The 22789-nt window shown below is 44.2% G+C and overlaps 4 protein-coding genes and 2 pseudogenes across 6 annotated transcripts; 2 read left to right on the top strand and 4 right to left on the bottom strand.

Moving 5' to 3' along the window:
• Window positions 1–105: 105 nt before the first annotated feature.
• Window positions 106–4667, bottom strand: LOC116210802 (protein EMSY-LIKE 3). Of its 3 annotated transcripts, none has more exons than XM_031544862.1 (10): window positions 4205–4667; window positions 3264–3472; window positions 3035–3144; window positions 2691–2928; window positions 2370–2561; window positions 2228–2296; window positions 1055–1300; window positions 901–969; window positions 755–818; window positions 106–453 (listed from the first exon to the last, which is right to left on the bottom strand). In XM_031544862.1, exons 1-10 carry the CDS (start codon window positions 4230–4232, stop codon window positions 428–430), a joined length of 1251 nt encoding a protein of 416 aa, XP_031400722.1. In that variant the 5' UTR covers window positions 4233–4667; the 3' UTR covers window positions 106–427. The 3 variants fall into 3 exon arrangements, with proteins under 3 accessions (XP_031400722.1, XP_031400721.1, XP_031400720.1); XM_031544861.1 differs by having other exon boundaries at window positions 2370–2570; window positions 4205–4666; XM_031544860.1 differs by having other exon boundaries at window positions 2370–2573; window positions 4205–4665.
• Window positions 4668–6124: 1457 nt separating this feature from the next.
• LOC116210771 (protein adenylyltransferase SelO) lies at window positions 6125–9604 on the top strand. The gene is made up of 8 exons (XM_031544814.1): window positions 6125–6605; window positions 6994–7103; window positions 7206–7262; window positions 7363–7662; window positions 7824–8071; window positions 8267–8573; window positions 8664–8937; window positions 9109–9604. Exons 1-8 carry the CDS (start codon window positions 6198–6200, stop codon window positions 9361–9363), a joined length of 1959 nt encoding a protein of 652 aa, XP_031400674.1. The 5' UTR covers window positions 6125–6197; the 3' UTR covers window positions 9364–9604.
• A 4-nt stretch (window positions 9605–9608) lies between these two features.
• On the bottom strand, window positions 9609–10712 carry LOC116212296 (annotated as a pseudogene).
• A 606-nt stretch (window positions 10713–11318) lies between these two features.
• LOC116210772 (protein adenylyltransferase SelO, mitochondrial-like) lies at window positions 11319–13029 on the top strand. Its single transcript, XM_031544815.1, has 4 exons — window positions 11319–11577; window positions 11773–12079; window positions 12170–12443; window positions 12615–13029. The coding sequence occupies exons 1-4, from the start codon at window positions 11334–11336 to the stop codon at window positions 12903–12905; spliced, it is 1116 nt and encodes a 371-aa protein (XP_031400675.1). The 5' UTR covers window positions 11319–11333; the 3' UTR covers window positions 12906–13029.
• A 118-nt stretch (window positions 13030–13147) lies between these two features.
• On the bottom strand, window positions 13148–15808 carry LOC116210770 (G-type lectin S-receptor-like serine/threonine-protein kinase LECRK3). Its single transcript, XM_031544813.1, has one exon. The coding sequence runs from the start codon at window positions 15674–15676 to the stop codon at window positions 13226–13228; it is 2451 nt and encodes an 816-aa protein (XP_031400673.1). The 5' UTR covers window positions 15677–15808; the 3' UTR covers window positions 13148–13225.
• A 5414-nt stretch (window positions 15809–21222) lies between these two features.
• On the bottom strand, window positions 21223–22789 carry LOC116210515 (annotated as a pseudogene).

Genomic DNA, 22789 nt, shown 5'->3' with positions numbered 1-22789 from the left:
GTGGAGCATGGAGATCATTTGCTCTGACCAAAATTACATTCCCTTTTCAGCCACATAATCGAAGATCAAAAGTTTTACGAGACTTCCGACAGAGACCGCATACTATGCTATAGTTAATTTACTGCTTACTAGAACATGTTCATATACAGATACGCCAAGATGAATTCACATACAAGGGGAAGATGTCAGCAAATCTGTGCTAAGCAAAAGCTACTACAAAGCTGACTAGCAAATCAAACATCCCACTGGCCCACTAAAATACCAACAATAGAAATCACAAACATCAGCTGGAAAAATGGCATCGGCTACGAATAGTCACATGTCAGACGCAATTCTTCTACCATCTCCCGACTCTGCTCATCATTAGTTACTCCCTATCCCCAAGCGGAAACCTCGAACAAGTCCTAACCTTCTCCACCCATTTCGATCACACTGCCATTTGCCTTCCATCTGCTTCGAAAGGCAAAAAGAAAAAAACAACAATGAAAATGGAAGATAGAGGTTGATACAAGAAGGGACTAAGAGGAAAAAGATGGCCACGGAGAGCCGTTTGAGCTCTCATTCACCAATCTTATTTGATACAGCAGACGTTTTTACAAAAAATTCTACAGAGCTCAGTACAGAATTGCAAAAGGCTGATTCACATACTACAACGACAGAATTACAACAGCAGTCGGCTTTCTCTCTCTTAGTTCACTACCTAAAATTTTTTCCAGGTTATTAAGCAAGATGGTGATGAGTAATCAGTTATTACCACTTTCACCATCTGACGCGTCCTCGAGCTTTGATATCGCGTCCACCAGAGCTTGCTCATGCTCCTGCATTTTGAGGACAAAATTAACATTATGTAATGCACAAGGGAACATACATTTCTAAGGATAAGCATAACTCCGCCATCACCTTCAGAACTTTCTTAGCTCTCTCGATCTCTGCGGGATCAGGATGACTCGACCCAATGACTCTTTCCACCTGCTCAAATTTGATTAAACACCCAAAAAGAAGAGAAGACTGCTTCACCCAATCATCCATCCAGAAAAATGAGATTGTAGCTTACCTCCTTCACGAGAGTATCGGTATGAAGAATCTGAATATCTCCCAAAGACTTTTTCCCAATTCCATTTTGGGACGAAGGGATGTCCTTCTTTGATTGACTCTTTGTAGTCCCTCTACCTCTTCCTAAACCTGCAGCACTGCCACCACGTGGCATTGACTTCTTAACTCCTCGTCCAGGACCTGGTCGATTTCCTCTTCGAGATGCTCCAGGATCCTCACCTTCCCACCGAATATCATCAGGCGATATCTAATATGTGGGGAAGAAGAGAAGAGATAAAGTACAAGATTAATTTTTGTAAGAACGGCATATAAATGAGCACTAACGCATCTAATATGCGACACTGGTATAACAGCAACCACCGCTTCACGAGCATTTCCATTCACAAAACTCCATGCAAAAATTTGAGTTACAAAATCTACTCAATGGCATCAAGGGAAAAAAAAAAGGAAGAAGCATGATTCCTAGTATTAAAGCAGATTGGTAATGATTCTTTTCAATGGCCTACCATCAATTGCTTGAAACACTCATACAGCAGAATTAATGGTAGCATAAATTTTTTTATTTTTTCATCTCTTGTGAAACCCTAAAAATAAAAAATAAAAAAAAATCTAAGAACTGCTGGTGTAATAGCAGATGTAGCAGCAAATATTAATCTTGGCCCAGTTTGAAGATGATTGCAATTGTGACATTTAATGCATACCAGATTTGATGCGATTTGCCGACAAGTCAAAGATGCCAAGGCAAACAAGGACTAAGTTTCGGCACACTAAAATGTACCATTTAATGCATATCACGCATTGTCAACTTCAAATGCTGCATTTACTAATCCAGGTACTTAGACACCGTCTAAAATGTATGCTATCATATGCACAATATTCTTTTTAGAGAAAGATTTAAGAGGAAAATCAGCATTATTATAGCAGAATACCAAAAGCCAAAGCAAGATAGGATGAAATAATGCATGCTAATTTTGCAAGTTAGCTACAGAAATATGAGAGACAGCTTTCTCTGTTCATGATAGACTGACAGGATGCCGACCTCATCCACAAGGAACAATTGGCATGTAATTTTACTGAAATCAATTATCAAAAAATTGATGTCCGTGTTCATTCAATGGGGGGAAAAAAGGTGAAATAAATGAACCACAATAGACCCGTGACATAAGCCTCTTACCTCTTTGAGATTGACCCATTCCCAAGTTTCATTAGCTGTGTTTATGTCATAAACAAGAGCATGACGGCCCTGTAATGCAACCAAGAAATGAGAACTGAGTAAATGCAGATTACTGAAATACCAAGCACTAGCTTGAAATTACCTCAACAGCATTGTAGTCAGTAATAACGGCCTCGTAAAAATTGTTGTCATCAGGCCACCTAGTCCAAACCTTCTTCCCTATGAGTGGATCATAAGTCGCTGCTTCAGCAGGTTCATTGGGTGCAAAGCCACCCAAGGAGCTTGGATCGGCCCCATGGGGTCTTCCTGCAAGACCTGGGGAAGGAGAAGGGTGCTGCATGGACTTCTTGTAAGGATCCCGCAGAGGCAGAACGTGTTAATAACAAAAAGAGCAGAAAGGGCACGATCGAAGATCATCTCACGCCATAATAAAATTTTAAAGAAACCACAAAGTTTGACTTACTGTTTTCGGCTTCTTACTTCTGGCAACCGGGGGAGGACCTCGTCTTAATGCTCCTGAAGATTGTTGAACAGGTGGATGAAGTGCAGGAGGTGGCGCTCCCATAGACAAGGAGGCCACAGATTGTGATGTTTTTTGTTTCTTACGTGACGCAGAAACAGTAGGACTAGGTAAAGGTTCATGAACAGGCTGAGATGTACTAAGCATTCCAGGTTGAAGCCCGTTTGATTTTCTCCATTCTCTGCAAATGACAGAAACAAAATAAATCATGGTTTACAGTACAATTGATAGCTCATGAAAAAATTCCTCTCCTAGCATTTCAGGAACCAGTTTATCACAAACATGACCTTATTCTCCGAATTGTGTCATCCGCATTGACCCTAGAAAGAAGCTCTCTGTGCTCCTCATCTGATACTCTCAGCTCTTTCCTGAGTTCGGTGATTAAGCTTTCCTTTTCCTACAAATACCCGAATTAAAGAAAAAAAGCTTTCAGCTTAGTTACCATCACCGAGTGAAACGGTATAGAAAATGAGAAGAACACGAGGCAACATGAAAATCAAATGCAGAAGAAATTACCCAAGAGATGGCATCGGACTGAGCTTTGAAAGCCCGAATGACTGAACAATATGCCTCCTGCTCAATAAGGTGAATCTGGGTTTCCATGTCCCCATGCACAGCAGGCAATGGAGCTGAACCAACCATCATAGGACGCATGCTACCAGCAGCTCGGCCCCCCCCTCTTTGAAATCTATTCCGGTGGGGCGGAGGGAGATCGTCATCTGTCCCTGAAAATTGTTCAAAAGTGAAGGCATTCAAGAATTGCATTCATAAGATATACTACAAGGATCAATCAACTCTATACAAAAGAAAAAAGAAAATCATCAGAATTGTTAAGGAAAACAAATAATAATATATTCATAGGTCCCGACAAATAGGTGGGCAGTTAAATCCCGGTCACAAGAAAGTAATGAAGCTACACCATAAATGCAACACTATTGCCACAAGATCTTCTCCACTAAAACCAAATATTCAAGAATGATCACTTCAGGTTTACTACCACAAGTTAAAACTTAATCATTGGCTCAACAATCAGTTCCGAACTTGACCTCGCGTCAGCTTATCTCCAAAACCAATATCCCGACTTTCAACTAAAACTATCACTCCCTCAATGCAGGTTCGTTACTCAAACTCATAGCTACAGTTATAAAAATGACATCTTCGAGCAAAAATTCTCGGAACCAGAATAAAGTTCGATCATCATGAGCATTAACCCTAATTTCCACCAAAACAGTCACTTCAGAAGCTTCCATGTGCATCAATCTCGCAAATTTCGCTCCTCTTTGAACTCTGAAAACCAAGAATCCGCTGAAAGGAGCTAAAACTTCCACCTTCAATCTAAAGCCACCATCAAACCACACAACTCGACGAAATTGTAAACCTAACGATCACAGCGGAGCTCCAGTAAACCCTAGAGCAGGGACCGTGACGAAGTAAAGCCAACACCCAGAAGAACTCACCGCTGCTATCAGAGAGTCCGTAATCCATCTGCGCCTACTGAACTGATTGCTGACTGAGAGCTCGAAAAATCCCTAATTTTGAGCTCGAAAGGAGTGAACTTGAGGTGCGAGAGAACAAACCCACGCCCGAGCTGGCCGGGAGCTGCTGGGCAGAGCTCCTCTCGAGCTTCCGGCTTCAGGGAGACTCCCGGGCAGACGAGCCGATTCGGTGGGCAGCTGGGTGGGAGCTGAGGAGTGGAGAAAGTGAGATTTGGAGGCCGAATTTCGACGGGGAAGGGTCGCGATCGAGCCCACGGGGAGATCGGAGAGCGAGGGGGTGCAGTGATGCTGAGGGTTCAGACTTTCTTCGGACAAGGGGAGGAAGAACGAAGCCGGACTTGAAACGTTTGTGGCGCCCTAATTTTTGCCAGTTTGAGTTCCGCACCGGCGGGCGGGGGAGCCTGTCGGAACAGCTTCCCGACCATATTAATCCCTCCTCTATTTAAATATATTTTTTTTTAAAAAAGAGAAATTATACGGTACGACACGATTTTTCGATATATTTTTCACGTTGCGGACAAATCAATTTAATTTCATCATATAATAAAAATAAATAAAAAAATGACACATGATGCTATTTATATTTATTCTATCGATGTATGGAAAATAGACGTGGCTTTTCTTGGGAAGCCTCGCATAGATAGCAGTTTGGACAACTCAAAACAAATTAAACAAAAAAAAAAAAGTCAAAGCGTGATCGGATAATGGGCGGGAGGCTAGTGGGGGCGCCCCACCCCCTCGTAATTTGAGAGATCGCACACCGGCCACTAACCTCTGATCGAGGTCGCAGGCGTGATCTACCCGAGCGAATGATAGAGGCATGAACACATTCTGACCAAGCCTTATTATAATTAACCTGATAGTTCCTTCTCAATCTTTTTATATTGAAGTAGCGTGCTCTCTTGACCGGGTCATTGGGATTTACATTATAAGCAAGAGAAGCGCCTTTTGTACTAAATGCAAATGGTACTAATTTGGTAATGGTTGGAGGAACAAACTTGGTTTCGACAAGAATTTCATTTTTTGTTTAGTACGGATGGGGAATTAGCCAAAGTTGGATAGGCGAGAGGCGCCCTTAATTTGAAAGATCTCAGTCCGACACCAAATCCCAGATTAGGGTTAGCAACGTGGCTTGATTTGACCGGCGACTTCGATCGGTGGTTGGATGGCAGGCGAGCATGCCCTTCTAAAGACTTGTTTGGTTAAAAAAAACCGTTTAACTCTACTCAATTCTTCTCTACTTATTTTCAATTCAACAATATAATTATTATATTTCTTTTTAAATTTTTTTTAATCATTTAATTTTTAATATTAAATTCTCTCGAGTATTCATTACTTTTTTCACAATTCAACAACACAATCATTACTTTCTCCCAACTATTCATTATTTTTTCATACTTTTTTCTCATAATTCAACAACATAATTAAAATCAAATACAACAGATGTCTCAAATTGGGGGTGTATTTGGTGGGTTCCTTCTTCCACGGGTCAATAGACCATTATTTATGCATTTGAATGAGTAGTTTGTACTTTGTAGGTTCTTTCTGCCATAGATCGATGGAAGATAATTTATACATGACCATGGCAATGACAAAAAGTTGTTTTCCTGACTTAACTTTCTCCGAAAGTACTAGAAGAATTTACTTAATGGGTAAAAAATGAATTAACAAAGAAATGTTATTCAACTTTTTTTCTATTAAAAAAAATACTTCGGAAAATTATCCCTCCCATATTTTCGGGCGAGAATCATGTCCCGGGCAGCTGACACGTGTCCAGATCCACACCCCGTATCGTCACTGGACCGACCGACAGTGCGAAGAAAAAGAAACCCCGTTTTTTGAGGAAACGGCTCTCGGAGACAAAAACGGCAACCGCTTCAGCCCTCTCTCTCTCTCTCTCTCTCTTTTCTCGTATGTCCCAAAGACCATTAATTAGTCAAAACCAGCACACACGATGCTTTCCCATCTCTCTCTAAAACCACCGCTCTCACTCTCAGCCTCCTCTCCCCTCCTCTCTCCTCTCCTCCGCCGCCGCATCGCCACCGCCGAGCCCAGCCTCCGCCCCACCGCATCGCTCAGCTCGCTGCTCGGCCTCCCCTCCCAGCTCCGCTTCGCATGCCACGCTAGCTCCCCCGGAGCAGGCAGCAGCAGCAGCAGCGTATCCATGGACTCCCCGCCTCCGCCGGAGGACGCCACCGGCGCATCTGTAGAGTCCGTGACGCGCGATTTGAAGAATCAGAGCTTGGACGGCGACGGCGATTCGAGTCGTGCCAGGAGGTTCAGGCTCGAGGATCTTAATTGGGATCACTCGTTCGTCCATGAGCTGCCGGGCGATCCCCGGACCGATGCTTTTCCTCGTGAGGTATTAATTCTCGTATCCTACGTTTCTCCTTTTTATTAATTTTTAGTTATATAATATTCTCTTGACTTTGATTGATTAACGGGGAACTGAGTGAGATTAGTGGTTTCCAAATTACGTCATGTCATAAGCTTTTAGGTCTGTTGATTATGTATAGTCTCTTAAGTCGATTTCCTGCAGTCCCCATCTTAGGAAGACGCCGAGGAATGTGTAGGAGCACGACATGTATTGCCTTGTTTCCATTTTTGGCAAAGTCGGCCATTTCTAGTTAGCATTGGTTGCGTTTCTGGAACTGTCCCGTGATTCGGAGAGATTGTGCACATCGATGATTCAAATTGAGTTCGAGGACTTTGTAGTTGCTATTACCTTTCTTACGCGGTTTGAAATGCAGGTGCTTCATGCTTGCTATACAAAAGTCTCCCCTTCAGCTGAAGTGGACAATCCTCAACTCGTTGCATGGTCAGAATCGGTTGCCGAATTACTTGATTTGGATCCTAAGGAGTGAGTTTTCCCTTCCCTAGCACTTCCTATTTATGCTGTTTTTTGAGGATGGTTTTCTTGCTTCGTTTATTAAACTATCTGAACCTATTTTGTTGGGCACAGATTCGAAAGATCAGATTTTCCGCTAATATTCTCCGGTGCAGCTCCTCTAGTGGGAGGGTACGTCATGTGACTTGACATCGATAGATCTAACTTGACGTAAAACATCCTTGGAGTCTTTGACTTAATTTTATCTGGACTCCTATAATGTCTATGCTAGGTTGCCCTATGCTCAGTGCTATGGAGGACACCAATTTGGGATGTGGGCCGGTCAGTTGGGTGATGGTAGGGCAATTACTCTTGGGGAGCTTGTGAACTCTAAGTCCGAAAGATGGGAACTGCAGCTCAAAGGGGCTGGAAAGACCCCATACAGTAGATTCGCTGATGGGCTCGCTGTTCTGCGCAGTAGCATCAGAGAATTTCTCTGTAGTGAAGCGATGCATAGTCTCGGTATCCCAACTACACGAGCTCTTTGTCTGGTGACAACTGGGAAATTCGTCACTCGAGACATGTTCTATGAGTATGTTCACGATGTCCCTGAACTTCAAATATAATTTTTCTAGAGAAATAAGATGTTCACCATCATTGACCTGCCATATTTTTTTTTAAACTATATATATAGGTGCAGTGTTTGAATACAAAGTGTTATATTTGATTTTTTTTTTCCATTGTACTATGCAGTGGCAATCCGAAGGACGAACCTGGTGCAATTGCGTGCAGAGTTGCTCAATCTTTTTTACGCTTTGGTTCATATCAAATACATGCTTCAAGAGGCAAAGAGGATCTTGAAATCGTAAGGGCTTTGGCTGATTACGCCATTAGGCATCATTTCCCTCACATAGAAAATATGACCACAAGTGAAAGCCTGTCCTTCAACACGGGCAGTAATGATCAGGATGTGGTGGATCTTACATCAAATAAATACGCAGGTATTATACCCTTGTTTTAATGATAATCGTTAACCAGCTTTAAAGGGCAAATTTTTCAATCCTTTTTCTGCGACTGCTTCTATTTGCACATGAAGATATAAGAGCACAACTAAGAAGCGTGAATATTTCGGGTTCTATTCTCCCCTTCTTGTAATCATTTAAAGATGACTTATAGTGAATCATCAATTCTATCAGCTTGGACGGTGGAGATTGCAGAGCGTACTGCTTCCATGATCGCAAAGTGGCAGGGGGTTGGGTTCACTCATGGGGTCTTAAACACAGATAATATGAGCATTTTGGGCCTGACGATTGATTATGGTCCTTTTGGATTTCTCGATGCTTTCGACCCAACCTATACCCCTAATACAACCGATCTTCCTGGAAGAAGATACTGTTTTGCAAATCAGCCAGACATCGGTTTGTGGAATATAGCCCAGTTCGTTTCAACCCTTTCCGCTGCTCAGCTGATAAATGATAAGGAGATGAATTATGCCTTGGAAAGGTGGTTTCGAAGTTATGATTTTCTGTTTATTATGGGAATCTTATATGTCATTACTAGTTGGTTAATGATGGATCCTTTATTTTGCGGCAGATATGGGACCAAGTTTATGGATGAGTATCAGGCTATCATGACCAGAAAGCTTGGCCTCCCTAAGTACAATAAACAGCTGATAAGCAAGCTTCTGAACAATATGGCTGTGGATAAAGTTGATTACACAAACTTCTTTCGGTTGCTTTCAAATATCAAAGCCGATCCCAAAATTCCTGAAGAAGAGCTTCTAGTTCCATTGAAGTCTGTTCTACTGGATATCGGGAAGGAGCGAAAGGAGGCGTGGATCAGCTGGGTGAAAACCTACATACAGGAGGTATGCTGACTCCACTACTTCTGTCATTCATTCACTTTCTCGCATTTGCAAACGTACTTTCCAAACTTTAATCATTAAGTGGTTGGATACTTTTTCTGCTTCGTTTAGTACGGATACTTGTTTTGCCTAGCTTCTCTGAACTAATCCACCAACATCGTCATCTTCCCCCAGCTCGCTAGCAGTGGCATGTCAGATGAAGAACGAAAGGCTTCGATGGACTCGGTGAATCCTAAGTACGTCCTCCGGAATTACCTCTGCCAAAGTGCAATTGATGTGGCTGAGCAAGGAGACTTTGGAGAGGTCCGAACTCTTCTCAAACTAATGTCAAGACCCTATGATGAGCAACCTGAGATGCAGAAGTATGCTCGTCTTCCCCCAGCTTGGGCTTACCGACCTGGTGTTTGTATGCTGTCTTGTTCCTCGTGAATTAAAAAAAAAACTTTGCTCGGTGTCACTACACTTATAGTGCGACTGATTTACGTGTTTTTCTTCTGATGTATATAACATAGCCAGGATTACGATTTTTACCCCTTAAAAGGATGAGTTTGTACACAACGCCCTTATTCTTGCATCTGTCAGGAACCCGAACATTTCATCATTATGAGGGCTCTTGGCTCCTCCATAAGAAGCTTATGTACCATTGGCCGACATTATGGTCAGCTGATCCTATCTAGCCTATGCTTATGCTAAACTTATGTATCTACCACAGGTAAACCGATCCACTGTATTTGGAACAATTATCACATGATATATTCCTAGGATTGAAAGTAAGCTGAACAGGCAACAGTCTGAAACGAAATCGCTACATTCCAGCATCTGCATTACTTTTCTTATGGAAGGCCTAGGGCTTGGGTCTTCCTGCATCCACCAAATGGCCACCAGTACCATCCTCTGAAGCTTCCTACCCCCTTCGTCACTCATTGCCTCCATGTCCCCTTCCACCAGCGCCTCCACTGCCCCATCTGCGTTGCATTCATATGCCCTGTCGCTCAGTAGCATCTCCTCCCCTGCTTCCTCGATTGTCCCGCCCCGTATGTTTCTCTTGCAGCACACAATCTCAAGTAGCAACACCCCGAAGCTGTAGACATCCACCTTTACCCTCACAGGGGGGAGTTCCCGCACCACTCGGGTGCAACGTATCCCTTGGTTCCCCGAATGGCTGTATCAGTCAGGCTCTGTCCCATTTGCAGGAGCTTCGCAAGCCCAAAGTCAGAGATCTTGGCAGCAAAGTGATCATCGAGCAGTATGTTCTGCGGTTTTATGTTGCAGTGGATGATCCGAGTGCTGCACTCCTCGTGCAGGTGCAGGTACAACAGCCCTCTAGCAATAGCAAGTGCGATCTGACACCTGTAGGCCCATGTAGGTCTTGGGTTCCCAAGCAGGAGGCTCGACAATGGCCCATTACACAGGTACTCATGCACCTGCAGCCTCTCGTGCCCCTCATCACAGTATCCAAGGAGCCGAACGAGGTTCTTGTGGTGGGTCTGCCTGATCACATTCACTTTTGTTTGGAACTCCTTCTCCGAGTCCTGCATAAGATTATTGGTTAACTTCTTAACAGCAACAGATGAATTTGATATCATTCCCTTGTACACTATCCCAGAATGACCTCTCCCAAGCTCTTCCCTGAACCCATCTGTGGCCTCCACAAGCTCCTTGAAAGTGAAGCATCGCAATTTCGTGAACCCTTCGCTCTGGGGTGGGGTTAATATCCCGGTTATTCTGCGGCAGTGAAATGGGTAAAGCCCAGACAAATCATGCCGACTAGTAGGAAGTTAGTGAGCACTGAAGTGCCCAAAAGGACTGATCCCATGAGGATCACGGCATCTTTCTGGCTTTTGTGCTTCCCATTTGGGGGCTGAAATATGAGGCTGTCTCGGGGGGGACTTTGATCAGAGCCTTCCCTGGAAGATACTGACCAACTTGCCCATTGGAGAGCGGTAACTTCTTCCAGCACTTATTGCCCTCTCTGAAAGTTGTCACAGCACACACACAGTCATTCAAGCATGAATCTCGGCATTGCTTTTCAGTGAAAGGCGTGAGAAGGGCATAGTCAGAAGAGGGCCATCCAGTGTTAATAGCCTCCTCAAACGTGAAAAGATCACTGGTATAATTCCTCTGAGCTTCATCACTGCTTACTATGAAGTTCGGTGCACAGCTGCTAAAATGGTCATTTGGATAGATGAAGGTGAACCCAGCCGGGCAGCTACATGTGGGATGAGCATTTTCTCCAATATTGCATACGCTGTTGTACCCGCAAACCCCAAGACCTTTCTCAACATTAAGGTCTTTACATATGTTCTCGGGTCGAGACCAGATGGGACTCCACGCTCCAGTGTCTGCACCTTCAGGTGCACATAATGGGCTAAAACTCCATCAAAGTTGAGCTTAATCCTATGATAGTACTGTTCTTGAGTGTAATTGCGTGCAGAGTTGCTCAATCTTTTTTACGCTTTGGTTCATATCAAATACATGCTTCAAGAGGCAAAGAGGATCTTGAAATCGTAAGGGCTTTGGCTGATTACGCCATTAGGCATCATTTCCCTCACATAGAAAATATGACCACAAGTGAAAGCCTGTCCTTCAACACGGGCAGTAATGATCAGGATGTGGTGGATCTTACATCAAATAAATACGCAGGTATTATACCCTTGTTTTAATGATAATCGTTAACCAGCTTCAAAGGGCAAATTTTTCAATCCTTTTTCTGCAACTGCTTCTATTTGCACATGAAGATATAAGAGCACAACTAAGAAGCGTGAATATTTCGGGTTCTATTCTCCCCTTCTCGTAATCATTTAAAGATGACTTATTGTGAATTGTCAATTCTATCAGCCTGGGTGGTGGAGATTGCAGAGCGTACTGCTTCCATGATCGTGAAGTGGCAGGGGGTTGGGTTCACTCACGGGGTCTTAATCACAGATAATATGAGCATTTTGGGCCTGACGATTGATTATGGTCCTTTTGGATTTCTCGATGCTTTCGACCCAACCTATACCCCTAATACAACCGATCTTCCTGGAAGAAGATACTGTTTTGCAAATCAGCCAGACATCGGTTTGTGGAATATAGCCCAGTTCGTTTCAACCCTTTCCGCTGCTCAGCTGATAAATGATAAGGAGATGAATTATGCCTTGGAAAGGTGGTTTCGAAGTTATGATTTTCTGTTTATTATGGGAATCTTATATGTCATTACTAGTTGGTTAATGATGGATCCTTTATTTTGCGGCAGATATGGGACCAAGTTTATGGATGAGTATCAGGCTATCATGACCAGAAAGCTTGGCCTCCCTAAGTACAATAAACAGCTGATAAGCAAGCTTCTGAACAATATGGCTGTGGATAAAGTTGATTACACAAACTTCTTTCGGTTGCTTTCAAATATCAAAGCCGATCCCAAAATTCCTGAAGAAGAGCTTCTAGTTCCATTGAAGTCTGTTCTACTGGATATCGGGAAGGAGCGAAAGGAGGCGCGGATCAGCTGGGTGAAAACCTACATACAGGAGGTATGCTGACTCCACTACTCCTGTCATTCATTCACTTTCTCGCATTTGCAAACTTACTTTCCGAACTCTAATCATTAAGTGGTTGGATACTTTTTCTGCCTCGTTTAGTATGAATACTTGTTTTGCCTAGCTTCTCTGAACTAATCCACCAATGTCATCTTCTTCCCCCAGCTCGCTAGCAGTGGCATATTAGATGAAGAACGAAAGGCTTCGATGGACTTGGTGAATCCTAAGTACGTCCTCCGCTACCTCTGCCAAAGTGCAATTGATGCGGCTGAGCAAGGAGACTTTGGAGAGGTCCGAACTCTTCTCAAACTAATATCAAGGCCCTATGATGAGCAACCTGAGATGCAGAAGTATGCTCGTCTTCCCCCAGCTTGGGCTTACCGACCTGGTCTTGTTCCTCGTGAATTTAAAAAAAAAAAAACTTTGCTCGGTGTTACTACACTTATAGTGCGATAGATTTATGTGCTTTTCTTCTGATGTATATAACTTAGCCAGGATTATGATTTTTACCCTTTAAAAGGATGAGTTTGTACACAACAGCCTTATTCTTGCATCTGTCAGGAACCTGAACATTTCATCATTATGAGGGATCTTGGCTCCTCCATAAGAAGCTTATGTACCATTGACCGATGTAGTCCAGCTGATCCTATCTAGCCTATGCTTATGCTAAACTTATGCATCTACCACAGGTAAATTGATCCACTGTAACAATTATCACATGATATATTCCAAGGATCAAAAGTAAACCGAACAGGCAACAGTCTGGACTGAAATCGCTACATTCTCATGAATGGGAAGGGACAAGGAGGAACAGGCACTTTGATAGCTCCTTCCAGCATCTGCGTTACTTTTCTCATGGAAGGCCTAAGGCTTGGGTCTTCCTGTAAGCACCAAATGGCCACCATTACCATCCTCTTGAGCTTCTTACCCCCTTCGTCACTCAGTGCCTCCATGTCCCCTTCCACCAGCGCCTCCACTCTCCCATCTGCATTGCATTCATATGCCCAGTCGCTCAGTAGCATCCCCTCCCCTGCTTCCTCGACTGTCCCGCCCTGTATGTTTCTCTTGCAGCACACAATCTCAAGTAGCAACACCCCGAAGCTGTAGACATCCACCTTGACCGTCACGGGGAAGTTCCTGAACCACTCGGGCGCAACGTATCCCTTGGTTCCCCGAATGGCTGTATCGGTCAGGCTCTGTCCCATTTGCAGGAGCTTTGCAAGCCCAAAGTCAGAGATCTTGGCAGCAAAGTGATCATCGAGCAATATGTTCTGTGGTTTTATGTCGCAGTGGATGATCTGAGTGCTGCACTCCTCGTGCAGGTACAGTAGGCCTCTAGCAATACCAAGTGCGATCTGACACCTGTAGGCCCATGTAGGTCTCGGGTTCCCAAACAGGAGGCTCGACAAAGGCCCGTTACAGAGGTACTCATACACCAGCAGCCTCTCGTGCCCCTCATCGCAGTATCCAAGGAGCCGAACGAGGTTCTTGTGGTGGGTCTGCCCGATCACATTCACTTCTGCTTGGAACTCCTTCTCCGAGTCCTGCATAAGATTATTGATTAACTTCTTTACAGCGACAGATGAATTTGATATCATTCCCTTGTACACTATCCCAAAATGGCCTCTCCCAAGCTCTTCCCTGAACCCATCTGTGGCCTCCACAAGCTCCTTGAAAGTGAAGCATCGCAATTTCGTGAACCCTTCACTCTGGTGCGGGGTTGATATCCCGGTTATTCTGCGGCGGTGAAACGGGTGAAAGCCCAGACAACTCATTCCGACCAGTAGGAAGTTAGCGAGCACTGAAGTGCCCAAAAGGACTGATCCCATGAGGATCACGGCATCTTTCTTGCTCTTGTGCTTCCCATTTGGGGGCTGAAATATGAGGCTTTCTCGCGGCAAATCCTGCTTTGGGACTTTGATCAGAGCCTTCCCTGGAAGATACTGGCCAACTTGCCCATTAGAGAGTGGTAACTTCTTCTTCCAGCACTTATTGCCCTCTCTGAATGTTGCCACAGCACACAAACAGTCATTCAAGCATGAATCTCGGCATTGCTGTTCGGTGAAAGGCGTGAGAAGGGCATAGTCAGAAGAGGGCCATCCAGTGTTATTAACCTCCTCAAACATGAAAAGATCACTGGTATAGTTCCTCTGAGCTTCATCACAGCTTACTGCGAAGTGCGGTGCACAGCTGCTAAAATGGTCATTGGGATCGATGAAGGTGAACCCAGCTGGGCAGCTACATGTGGGACGAGCATTTTCTCCAATATTGCATATGCTGTTGTACCCGCAAACCCCAATACCTTTCTCGACAAGAAGGTCTCTACATATGTTCTCGGGTTGAGACCAGATGGGACTCCACCCTCCATTGTCTGCACCCTTCAGGTGCACATAATGGGCTAAAACTCCATCAAAGTTGAGCTTAATCCTATGATAGTACTGTTCTTTTGGGTAAATCCCTCGAATTGAATCTATCAAAAAGACCCCCCCAACTGAGAGATTGGCCATGTTCCCGTTTTCCCGTAAGACGTACAGAGAGCCTAACTCATCAAACACCAACCTGAGGCCTCCGGCAGTGTTTGTTGAGTAGTAGGGTTCGTTAGCATAATCACCAGGCAAATTTATTGTGTTGAGATGGACATTTCCATCGCTTAGGAGGCGAAGCTGAAACCTTCCTAAGGAGAAGTTTGTCTCCGACTGTGAGGAAGAGAGGAGGCCGCCTCTCTCGAGGACTTGCGTGGGCAAAAGCGTGTCGCTGGGAAACCTAAAGGTCTCCCAGATAGGATCAGAACTGGAATCTTCCCCGAAGAGCTGAAAATTGCCAGTGTTGTTCATCACCCCATAGGAAGCAGTCCCCGAGAAGGACTGGGACATGTAAATTTCTTTCCCTTGAGGATCGGTGAGGCGTACTCCTTTATCGGAAGTGAGCTCAACTTTGGATCCTAATGGAGCTGGAATGGTATCTTTCGGGTACCAAACTATGGTTTTTTCCGGGAGTATGTCGTACCATATGCAAAGCAAGAAAAGGTTGCTGTTGGGAACAATTTCTTTGAACCCAAATGCGAAATCTCTCGAGGGAGAGAGCCAAGAGGAATTCGAGCCTGCTGTAGCAGTGAGTGGAACTCCAACGGTTATTTTTCCATTAGTTTGGGCCGATGAAAGCGGTGGGAAGTTCAGGAGAAACATAAAGAAGCAGAAGAGGATCATACGAGGCAGGAGAAATTCCATTTTTGTGTGAATAGATAAGAAAGCAGAGATTCCAGTTCAGAATATAATCTCGACATTTGAGCAAAGTTGACACTGTACTTGATATTTCATGAAGAGTGACTTCTGAACCTTCCAAGTCAAGCAGAGCCCTTTACAAGTCAATCACGGTACCTAATCGTAATGAGTCCAAGTCCTCTTCTTGCACAACGGAAAAAGAAAACAATTTTGTGGGTCTTGAGTTGGTTGGTGATTGATTATCATCCTTTCCTGGAACGAGCTTATCTTAGACTCTTTTAACGATAACGCGGTTACTCTTACGGATTCGTGGGCTCTGCTTGAGTTCAGTCAAGAGCACAACTGCTCCATAAGGGATATAATTGGAAAGAGAGCTGCTTTATCCTCTGAATCGGTACTGCCGATTATCTTACAAGTGGCAGTTTTGTAAAGACGTGAAGAATAGGCGGCTTTTATAAACAGAGAGACGATCGGAGGAATATCTTGCAAAAATTTTCGGAAGAAAAGAATTTTCCCAGCTGGAAAGTCCTAGATATGACGAGAGCATATAATGCACGGTCTTGGAGGGCAGGTAATGACTTGGTGTGGCCCATTTGATTTTGAAGTTTCTTGTGTGGGACAAGACAAAGGGATGTGGAAGTCCTTTCTGGTTTCCAGCAAAACGTACGTTTTCGGACCTACAGAAATAGAGTATGTTCGCGATAGTCCAAAGTTGTCAATTCTGTCGAATGGCCCGTCGTCCCTACCGGAATACCACTGGACACTTCTGAGGACTATTTGGGCACTCTAGTAATATATAGCTACCCATAATAGAGCCGAATCCAGATCTATTAAAAGCCTAGTCACCAGAACTAAAGAGGGGTGAGGACCACGCGATAAAGCTTATGGATTCATGTACTTTGCTTGAGTTTTGTTCAGATCACAACTGCTCAATCAGGGATAAAATTGGTAAGTCCTAGATATCACGAGAGCCGATTCTGCATATCCAGGGGTCTTGGAATGCAGGAAATTGAAAAGTCTGCAGCAAAGACTTGTCCGACAAGAAAAAGGGATGTGGAACTTAGAGAGAAACTTAGAGAACGTGATTTTGTCAAAATAAATATGATTCGAGTTTGAAGTTTCTCTTGTTATCTTGTGAGGCAAGAAAAAGGGATGTGGAAGTCCTTTCTGGTTTCCAGCAAGTCAGTTTCCGAGCACAAGTGGCAAAGGCATATGTCCGTGATAGTCTAAACGCCTGATCAGCCCCGTTTCGTTACTAATATACCACTAGACACTTGTGAAAATTATTTGGGCCCCCAAAGAGAGAGGGGTGAGCGGATCGGAAAAAAACAGATCATCTGACCAATATAATTACTGATAACTGTAAATGCACTTTCTGTACGCGTCCCCCAAATCCATGTATTCATGAAAATAAACAGTCTGTGATCGGCAATGGAGCTTTGATATCGAAATATTTGGAATGATCAAGAAACTGTATAGAGATCAGATCTCTCCTACGACTTATGTGTTCAGCAATAGCAAGAAGCTGCAAGACTTTATCAGCAGGACTACTATTCCTAATCTCTCCGACGACTCATATCTATATAGAGAAACTTTTAGGGTCATGAACATCCTTAAAAGTAGCAAGATTTTTTTTTTTTTAAATCCAAGGAAACTTTTCATTTAACAAGATTCTCGTTCTATTCAAATTGACGAGTCTCTGGCAATATAACGCATCACCTTATCAATAGATAACTTTTTTTATTATTTAATATAAGTCTTTTATTTGTATTAAAAATAATAATTTTTTGTTAAATAATAATAAACTTATCGGTAGTCATTCGACACATAGTGACGTGGCATTCTCCTATTGACCACTGCAAATGGAATTTTTTTAATAAATATTGATTTTTTAAATAATTTATGTTAGTGAAACATAAATTATGAGATTGGTTTTTCGGATTCTATTGTGAATTTGCCAATTGTATCGCCTGGGCGGTGGAGAGTGCAGAGCGTATTGCTTCATTTTCGCAAAGCGGCAGGGAGTGCGGTTCACTCGTGGGGTGCTGAACACTGATAATGTGATCATTTTGGGCCTCACATTGGTTATAGTCCTTTTGGATTTCTCGACGCTTTTTGACCCAAGCTGCAACCTTAATACGACCGATCTTCCTGGAAGAAGATACTGTTCCACAAATCGGCCTGACATCGGTTTGTGGAATATGGTCCAGTACGTTTCAACCCTTTCCATTGCTCCGCTGATAAATGATACGGAGATGAATTAGACCATAGAAAGGTAAATTCAATTTTATTTGGCTAGTGACGGATTCTTTATTTTGCCTCGTATATGGGACCAAATTTATGGATGAGTATCGGGCTATCATGACCAGAAAGCTCGGCCTTCCCGAGTAAAATAAACAGCTGACAAGCAGACTTCTGAAAAATATGGTTGTGGATAAAGTTGACTTAAAAGAATTTCTTTCGATCACTTTCATATATCAAAGCTGTCGTGGAAGTTGCCGAATTCGAGGGATTTAGATCAAGAAAAAAGAACAATGAACACCGGAATATACGTGGTAAAAACTTTTGAGTGAGGGAAACGTCAATGGACAAAGCAGGAGATTCCATTAGATCGATAAATCGGATATTACAACCTCGAGATCACACTCGTGTTTCCCAAAACCTGTTACAAGATCCAAGCCCGAGAAGAGCCTTCCTCCCAATTCTCACCACTCTCTCGCTCTATGAAACCCTAAAGACTCTAAGAGAATAACCCGAGAACTTCCCGAGAGAATTACACATGATTTCCCGATCTCATACCCTACATCGACTTACCAAGCTCATCCCATATTTATAGATTCAAGACCCAAAATATCCTCTAGAATACATCCAAAATATCCCTAAACCACCTAAGAAGATTCCTCCTTTGAATAGAATGTAAGTTGCAACGAATTGCACCAAAACGAAAACTAAATTGCAAGATACTCTCTCTGGGCCAAACTCGCCATGGCACATTACTGTGCTCGCCATGGCACACTTTGCTGATCGCCTCTGTACTTCCTGCCGTGGCACATTTGCATTTTCACCTTGGCACGATTTGCTGATTGCTTCCTTTTCTTCAGTCGAACTTTGTTCTTGTTTCCAGGTCTTCGGATTTCCACTGAATACGAGAAATACCTCAACAAAAGCCGATCCCAACATTCCTGAAGAAGAGTGTCTAGTTTCAGTGAAGGCTGTTCTGCCGGATACCGGGAAGGAGCGAAAGAAGAAGTGGACCAGTTGGGTGAAAACCTACATACAGGAGGTCCGCTGGCTCCACTTCTCTGCCATTTACTCACCCCCTCGCATTTGCAAACTTACTTTCCGAACATTAGGCATTAAATGGTTGGATACTATCTTGCCTGATTGATATGGATACTTGAATTGCCTGCCTTCTCTGAACTAATCCGCCAAGGCCATCTTCTTCCCCCAGCTGGCTAGTAATGGCATATCAGACGAATTCTAAGTACATCCTCGGGAACTACCTCTGCTAAAGTGCAATTGATGCAGCTGAGCAAGGAGACTTAGGAGAGGTCCAAACTCTGCTCAAACTAATGTCAAGGCCCTACAATGAGAATCCCGAAATGCAGAAGTATGCTTGACGTCCCCCAGCTTGGGCTTGTCGACCTGGTGTTTGTTTCGCTCTCTCATTCCTTGTGAATTTAAAGAAAAAAAATGGTACTTGGTGTTACTACGCCTATAGTGCCAGAGATTCACGAGTCTTTCTACTTTCTACTGATGTATACAACATATTCAGGACTACAATTTTTACCCTTTAGAAAGATGAGTTTGTAAACCACGCCCTTATTCTTGCATCAGTCAGGAACTGGAACCCTTTGTCATTATGATTGATCTAAGCTCTTCCATGAGAAGAGTATGTACCATTGCCTGATGTTATGGTACAGCAGGTCCTATCTAGCCTATGGTTATGCTCAATTTATGCATCTTCCACAAGTAAACCAATCAACTGTATTTTGGAACAATTTACATGATCTTTTTCAGGACCGACAATAAACCAAACAGGCAACAGTCTGGAACGAAATTCGCTACATTCTCATGAGTGGGACTGAGCAGCCTCGCGTGCCCCTCTTCGCACTATCCTTGGAGCCGGACGAGGTTCTTGTGGTGGGTCTGCCTGATCACGTTCACTTCAATTTGGAAATCTTGCTCCGTGTCCTGCATCAGACTGTTCATTAACTTCTTTACAGTGACTGGTGAATTTGATATCGTTAACTTCTTTGGAGGTGGAAATATGGGGCTGTCTGGTGACGAATCCCGCTTTGGAACTTGGATCAGAGCTGTCCCTGAAAGATACTGGCCGGCTTGCCCATTATAGAGTGGCAACGTCTTCTTCCTGCACTTGTTAGCCTCTCTGAAGCTTGCCACAGCACACACAGTCATTCAGGCATGAGTCTCGGCATTGCTGTTCGGTGAAGGCCACCCAGTATTTATTGCCTCCTCAAACGTGAACAGATCATTGGTAGAGTTCCTCTGAGCTTTGTCACAGCTAAGAGTGAAGTTCAGCACCCGGTTGCTAAAATGGTCATTGGGATCAATAAAGTTGAACCCAGGAGGGCAGCCACATGTGGGCCGAGCATTCTCTCCGATGTTGCATATACTGTTGTACTCGCAAACTCCAAGACCTTGCTCAACAAGAAGGTCCCTATATATGTTGTCGGGTTGAGACCAGATGGGACTCCACCCTCGGGTGTTTACGCCCTTCAGGTGCACGTAATGGGCTAAAACTCCATCCAAGTTGAGCTTTTATTGATGATAGTACTGTGCGTGTGGAACATTCCCCCCAATTGAAAGATTATCCGCTTTACCATTTTCCCCCGAGACGTACAGAGAGCCCAACTCGTCAAACACCAGCCTGAGGCCAGCCTCATGAATTAGAGCCTCCGCCAGTGTTTGTTGAGTAGTAGGGTTCGTTAGCATGATCAGTGGGCAAGTTTATCGTATTGAGATGAACATTTCCACTGCTTTGTATGAGAAGCTGAAACCTTCCCAAGGAGAAGTTTGTCTCTGACTGCAAGGAAGAGAGGACGCCACCTCTCGTGAGGGCTTGCGTGGGCAAAAGTGTATCACTGGGAAAGTCAAATGACTCCCATACAGGATCAGAACTGGGATCTACTCCGAAGAGCTGAAGATTGCCTGTGTTGTTCATCACACCATAGGAAGCAGCACCCATGAAGGACTCAGACTTGTAAATTTCATTCCCTTGAGGATCAGCGAGGCGTACACCTTTATTGGAAGTGAGCTCAACTTTGGATCCTAATGGAGCTGGAATGGTGCCTCTGGGGCACCAAACTATGGTTTTTCCAGGATCTTATTGTACCATATGCAAACCAAGAAAAAGCTGCTGTTGGTATCAATTTCTTGGAGCCCAAATGCAAAATCTCCCGAAGAAGAGAGCCAAGAGGAATTGGAGCCTGCTCTGGCAGTGAGTGAAGCTCCTAGGGTTATATTTCCGTTAGTTTGGGCCGATGAAAGCAGTGGGAAGTTCAGGAGAAATATAGAGAAGCATAGGATTATCTGAGGCGGGAGAAATCCCATTTTTGTTGGATCAGCATACATAAGAGAGTAGTGATTTCAGGAATATAAATATTGACATATGAGCCAGATCAGGAAGCTTCCAAGTCAATCAGAAGCCTTTACAAGTCAATAATGGAATAACCCCACTATCTTTTCGGTTAACGGAAACTGTTCCTAGTCCTATCCTTCGTCGGTGGTTGAATTCTGTGCTTGATCATCATCTTTTACGGAATGTGCTGATCTTAGACTCTTACACGATAATGCAGTAAAGCTATTGTATTCATGGACTGAACTTTCACCCTCGTTCTGGACCGTGAAGTCGTAGTTGCTGGCACCGTCGGTGGTGAGCGTGTTCATTAGGCCGTCGTTGGACTTGAGAATCGACATCGAGAGGTACATCCGGACCGCGAGGAATTCGAGGAACATGGTCTTGCTGGCAGCCGTCAGGTTCTTGTACTTGGGCAGGAAGACCTTAAAGGGATCGTCCAGCGGGCAGAACACCGTCAGCCCTCCCTCGGCATTGTCCTGAAAATTGGCCACAAAATTAGATTTTTTTTTTGTTATTAGTTATTACAATCCCATGATTATAAATTTAGGAGAAGTCGAAATTAAGGAAACAATTAGTGAAAGCACCGACAACATTAACACCTAACCCCCAACTTTTGCATTTGTCCTTCTACACGAAAATTTACATATCAAAACAAAAGATAAATCATTCATTTACTCGAAAAAAGGGGGAAAATTTTCAGAAAAATGGGAAAATGGGAGCTCGTAAGTCTACCTGATAAGTCTTCATGGCATCGGGGTTGGCCAGGAGAGTGTCAGCGAAGACCTTGCAGCCATGCGCCGAGATGAGGGAGGTGATGTTCATCTCACTGGGGCCGGAGGTGGGGGCCGCCACCACGTCGGAGGGGATGATGCCGCTGATCTGGATGACGGAGATGTTGTAGGGGACCTCCTCGAGGGACTTGACGAAGTAGGTGCTGAGGGTGCCGCCATTGTCCTCCGGGTCGAGCCCAACCCTACTGCCTTTCAGATCTGTGATGTTGACGAAGCCGGAGGAGCCCAAGGCGGACCCGGTGGCCTGGAAGAGGGTGGCAGCAAGGACGGTGCCATTGGTGATCTGGTGAAGCTTTTGGAGCTGAAGTAGTCCAGGAGGACGTGGAGGGAGAGGACGTTCTTGATGGTGGAGATGGAAGGATGGCTGGCAAGGAGCTCCGATATGGTGTCGTTGTCGATGGCGCAGAAGGTGATTGTCTCGTTGGCGAGGTGGGTCTGGGTCAGGTAGTGGTTGAAGGTGGAGAAGGCCGGGTGGTCCTTTAGGAGGCGACTGATGTTGTGCCCATGGGATGGGGCGGTGAAGAGGAGGAGCAGGAAGATGGCGCCGGCAGCGAAGGCGAGCTGCCGGTGGAGCTGCATTGTTAAGTCTTTCTTGAACTCGTTCCATTGTTCCTATAATTGCATTTGCCCCGATTCTCTCGTTTCTTTTTCTTTCTTTTGCATGTCTCTTGAGTAAGAGGAGAAGAAATGAGGAGAGACGATAGTTGTATAGCTTTGATGAAGGAG

This window comes from Punica granatum, chromosome 6 (assembly GCF_007655135.1).
Source record: "Punica granatum isolate Tunisia-2019 chromosome 6, ASM765513v2, whole genome shotgun sequence".
In the NCBI taxonomy this organism is placed as follows: domain Eukaryota; kingdom Viridiplantae; phylum Streptophyta; class Magnoliopsida; order Myrtales; family Lythraceae; genus Punica; species Punica granatum.
The sequence above is the reverse complement of the archived record's forward strand: the minus strand, read 5'-3'. Positions and strand labels throughout refer to the sequence as shown.

What these genes read in the sequence shown, in the direction of transcription:
- LOC116210802 (XM_031544860.1), bottom strand. Translation starts at nt 4,232, where the DNA reads ATGGATTACGGACTCTCTGATAGCAGCG. An exon ending in CGGACTCTCTGATAGCAGCG is followed by an intron (nt 3,473 to 4,204) that starts GTGAGTTCTTCT and finishes AACAATTTTCAG; the next exon opens with GGACAGATGACGATCTCCCT. An exon ending in CTGACTACAATGCTGTTGAG is followed by an intron (nt 2,297 to 2,369) that starts GTAATTTCAAGC and finishes GTTGCATTACAG; the next exon opens with GGCCGTCATGCTCTTGTTTA.
- LOC116210771 (XM_031544814.1), top strand. Translation starts at nt 6,198, where the DNA reads ATGCTTTCCCATCTCTCTCTAAAACCACCGCTCTCACTCTCAGCCTCC. An exon ending in ACTCGAGACATGTTCTATGA is followed by an intron (nt 7,663 to 7,823) that starts GTATGTTCACGA and finishes TGTACTATGCAG; the next exon opens with TGGCAATCCGAAGGACGAAC. An exon ending in TACATCAAATAAATACGCAG is followed by an intron (nt 8,072 to 8,266) that starts GTATTATACCCT and finishes CAATTCTATCAG; the next exon opens with CTTGGACGGTGGAGATTGCA.
- LOC116210772 (XM_031544815.1), top strand. Translation starts at nt 11,334, where the DNA reads ATGATAGTACTGTTCTTGAGTGTAATTGCGTGCAGAGTTGCTCAATCT. An exon ending in ATGAATTATGCCTTGGAAAG is followed by an intron (nt 12,080 to 12,169) that starts GTGGTTTCGAAG and finishes ATTTTGCGGCAG; the next exon opens with ATATGGGACCAAGTTTATGG. An exon ending in TGAAAACCTACATACAGGAG is followed by an intron (nt 12,444 to 12,614) that starts GTATGCTGACTC and finishes TTCTTCCCCCAG; the next exon opens with CTCGCTAGCAGTGGCATATT.
- LOC116210770 (XM_031544813.1), bottom strand. Translation starts at nt 15,676, where the DNA reads ATGGAATTTCTCCTGCCTCGTATGATCCTCTTCTGCTTCTTTATGTTT.